A 4234-nucleotide genomic window follows, 5' to 3' on the forward strand; every position below is an offset into this window, starting at 1 on the left:
TGTGACAGTTGTTGTAGTAGTACTTGAGTAGTTTTCAACACAAGTAATCTCACTTCGACCTGAGTAATATTGAAGTTCTTACCATCAGCCAGCATCTTTGTGTTACTCAGTCTAGCTAACGTGTAATGATGTCATTCAACTTAACAAAACGTATACCTATCTCTCTTTCTGTAGCAAACACATACTGTAGGTGTAGGAGTCAGGACTATGTAAATCTCACTCACTCACCCCAGCCTGCCTGTCCAAAACACCCAGGACAGACGGATGAACAGCATTACCCCCCAGATGTTCAGCATACATCTCACCTGTTGAAGGCAATAACAGATACATGGGTATACATGCATGGCTCAAATAATGTCTACAGTGAAGTTCAATGTTCAACGTTAAATACTTATAAGGGTGGGGGAGAGGAGCAAGATGTAATGCGGACTGAACATGCATCTCTATATCTGAAAGGGTGATGAAACTCTGGGATGTACGTAATTGTTAGCAGGCATCTCACACACTTCCAAGGTCAGAGGGATAGCTAGAGACAAACAAAATAATAATTGTAATAATAAAAGTAATCTATTTTGGCTTTAGTGGTAATGAAACATCTGCAGGACCGTCTCGTCTGTTAAAAAACACTTGTGCTCTGCCATATGCCTTCTTCTCCCTCTACACCAAATCTCTTTGATGAAAATTGTCAATCTACAAGCTTGCAAATCTGCTATTTTCACCAAATGCTTGCCCCAGAATAGGAACGATAGGATTCATGTGGTTAAAATTGTGCAGGGGTTGTCTCTTGGGTGAGCCACAGTTACCCAGCGAGACCCATGCTCCTATAAAGCAGGAGAAGACATTGTGGTCTGGCCTAAAACTCACCAGGACACCCTTTATCCAGCCAAACTTTACTAGCCCCGTATTGTTGTCCTCGCTTGGGGCGGCAGACTCCACATCATCAGAGGGGGTTCCTTCACTCCCCTCTCCGTAATCCTCCACGGTGTCTGGTACGGAGATGGGTCCATTCTGCAGAAGAAGAGAGGCACGTACCAATTAAACAACACGCACGCAGCTGCAGCACTGAAGAGGAAAAGGAAACATCCCAAATATTGTTTATATTGTTTGTGTGTACCCCATAGCGATGATTTAATTGGCTGAGCACGGAATGTGAGGATAGAAAAGTGAGGACACTGAAAGTGATTGACCGGAATGTGATGATGTATGATGATGATAAGAGCGCCCCTCACTTCACACAAGTGTGATTTTTATTTTGATATTCAGCATATTGTGTAGTTGTGCTTCATTTGAAGGACTTTATGAGCAAGCTTAAGATTATTTTATGCAGATTGTTTTCTGACATTAATGTCTTCTGTCACTGACAAGCCCAGACTTCAGATTGGGAGTGCATAGGGAGCGACGACACTGGCCCATGGTGGGGTGAGGCCTGGGCTTCTAATCTTAGTTGTGCAAAGCCGGTAGAAAGTCATTTTCTTCCGGGCCCCTTGTGGCACAGTGGCAGACTTACACCCCAGCCTGACTCCTGTGCTCAGTTAGTGTGACCTCTCATATCTCCTTCCCACTGGATAAAAGATAGAGTGATCACAGCGATAGTACGTAAACTCACTGCATCAGTGATTAGGAATAGGCTACATAGTGATTTTCAAACTTTTTCTCTGATGTCTTAACTTTATTGAAATATTTTCCCTTGTTGCCAAAACTAAAACATGTAAAATATGCAGCCTAACCTAACCTACGAGTTTTGTGTTTAGGTCACTGACATAGAATCCAACATTATGCTCCTCATTCACTTCAACAATTAAGCCCTATTAAAACAAACAAACATATATTTTTTTAAATAAACTAATCTAACTAAACTAAAATAACCAAACTACAAGCTACAAGGCATCAAAGTGTATTTGATATAATGATGTGCTCAAAATAGTGATAGAAGGTACTAGGTATCATTTAAAATTTCTCTATGCCACACCATTGGTTCCAAACCAAACAAAATACTTTTTGGGGTCAGGGGTATGGTGTGAGGTAGCTTTGTGCAATACTCTATTTTTTGAAAATACAGTCTTGTCATGCAGGACATCTGAAATCGTGTTTATTGCTAAAGTCTGGCCTAGTTCAGTCCATAAAGCACCAATGACCTACAACCTCATGTCTTGCAACACAGAGCTGTATAAAGGTGTAATATAGACAGTGCAATAAAACACCTACCGGCGGTAAGTGTGTCAATTTTCGGTTTATTCATAGTTATAGCTTCCTTTGTTTTTCAGGTTTATGAGTATAATATATGTTGGTTGATTATTGTTTAACTGTAGTCAATGGAATTAGAGGGACCGAACATTTTAATGAGGTATATAATTACACAACACGTCTCCTCTTCTCTTTGTCTACAGGTAACTATGTTGAATGAGTCCACTCAATGCCAGGCACAACTATTCCAAGTATGAGATAAATCAATGAGCTATAGTATGTCTATGGTCTGAGACAAAAAGGTACGAAGCACTTTCTGTAAACGGAGTAGAGTAGACAAGGCACATGCCCGTGTGAGTACAGAAATTGGGACATTCTACAGCCTGAGATGTCGGGGCATAGTCATTAATCACAAGGCTGTAAAATCTAAAGTTTAAATTAAACTCAGAGTGTAAAGATGGACCCTTGCATGGATATTTTTACACAGTCAGTGTTAAATGAACACTCCGGATTTTGCAGTGTGCTGACTCTGTAGAAATGTATCACACTTAGATACTGTAGGTCCAGACTCCAGCTTGCGCGCACACACACACACACACACACACACACACACACACACACACACACACAGAACCTCACCTTCTGAAAGACATCATGGAGCTCCTGCAGAGACGGCCGGACTTCCCGGCGTCCGCTCACGCTGCCTTCATTGCGGTAGAAGTCAATGTTGGGCACTCGGTCCAGAGTGTCATGACCAAACTTACTGGCCACAGAGGGGCGCACCGTCCGGTGCTCCCCAACAGAGGGGCGCACCGTCCGGTGCACCCCACTAGAGATGCCATTGCCGTTGCCAGAGAATGTGGTCTCCTCGTAGTGTGGAGGGTCATCCCCAGTCCTGTCGTATGCCAGGTTGGCATTCCCTCCTCCATTAGACTGCTCCATCAGGAATGCCGGAGGAGGTTCTCAGATCCTATCAGCAGAGATAAAACAGCTCTGGGGTCTTTAGTCCTAAACCATCCAATGATTTTACAAAGGTGTGCAGGCACTTACAGTATGATTTACCCAATATACTGAGCTACTGCAGATATATCAATAAAAAAAAGGTATATCCGGTCAGACTTATGTTAAGTGGAAGCTCTGTCATTGAATTTGCTACCAGTATGCCAAACGCATTTTGTGTTTTGAGTTTGGCCCTGATGCCCTGCCTTTATACACTAGGTCCCCGGACCACGCACTGTCGCACTGGCATGCAGCTATTGGCCAACTCTATGGATCAACCCTCAGGAAGCTGGACGAGGGGTGTCAGAATATGTCCTTGCTTCATCCCAGGGGACACAAAGGCAAGCGCTTAACGATTAACCAAGTCATAAACGCCAGAGAAGAGATAAAAATGCTCATTGCTTGAGCTCAGGAGAATTGATTACTAATATTATTGTCTGAAGTGCAGGGAAAGAGCACATGTTGTCCTGTGGTGGTGGTTTTTATGGGGCTATGGTTAGTCTTCTCTCAGGGCTACGGGTCCCACTTTCTATGAATCATCCGTGGAACTGACACATGGAAGTTTACACTTGACGGAGAAACGCAGTCGGAAAGATTTCAGGAAAAGTTTCAAGGTTACTTCAGGCATGATATGTCATGATGACTAGGGACACAAAAATGTTAATGTGAACTCATGCTATACTTGTAGTGGGCAGTAAAAGCATCTGATTTCATAATAGATAGCATTTATAGAACACAATGACAACGTTGCAAAAACAGAAGATACAGGATGCTCACGGTTATGAGAATTCCAGGAAAATGCAAAGTGCTCACAAAGTCAAATATGAAATGAGAAGCACTTGGGCTTTCTTCAGGGCGGCAGACTTGCCTCAAGCCAAAATAATGGTTATTGGTTTAGGACATAATGTTACATTAGAAAGCCCTATAAAGACCGACCAGTTTCAACCATTACTGAAACCATACACAAATGGTTAAATTGCCCCCAACATAAAAAAAAAGAAGAACAAAAAAGAAGAAAAAATAATATACTTAAAACGTTATCTCTCATCTC

General features: G+C 42.3%; 1 protein-coding gene across 1 annotated transcript in view; it reads right to left on the reverse strand.

Moving 5' to 3' along the window:
* slc12a1 (solute carrier family 12 member 1) overlaps positions 1 to 3126 on the reverse strand; it is a gene marked incomplete at both ends in the record, with an annotated part of 17509 nt that extends 14383 nt beyond the window's left edge. Inside the window, 4 exon segments of the mRNA XM_080762087.1 lie at positions 229 to 247; positions 249 to 305; positions 865 to 1008; positions 2824 to 3126. Coding sequence (XP_080618213.1) covers positions 229 to 247; positions 249 to 305; positions 865 to 1008; positions 2824 to 3126 — 523 coding nt within the window.
* Positions 3127 to 4234: the final 1108 nt, after the last annotated feature.

Source organism: Protomyctophum bolini, assembly GCF_963924005.1.
Source record: "Protomyctophum bolini genome assembly, chromosome: 1".
Lineage (NCBI taxonomy): Eukaryota > Metazoa > Chordata > Actinopteri > Myctophiformes > Myctophidae > Protomyctophum > Protomyctophum bolini.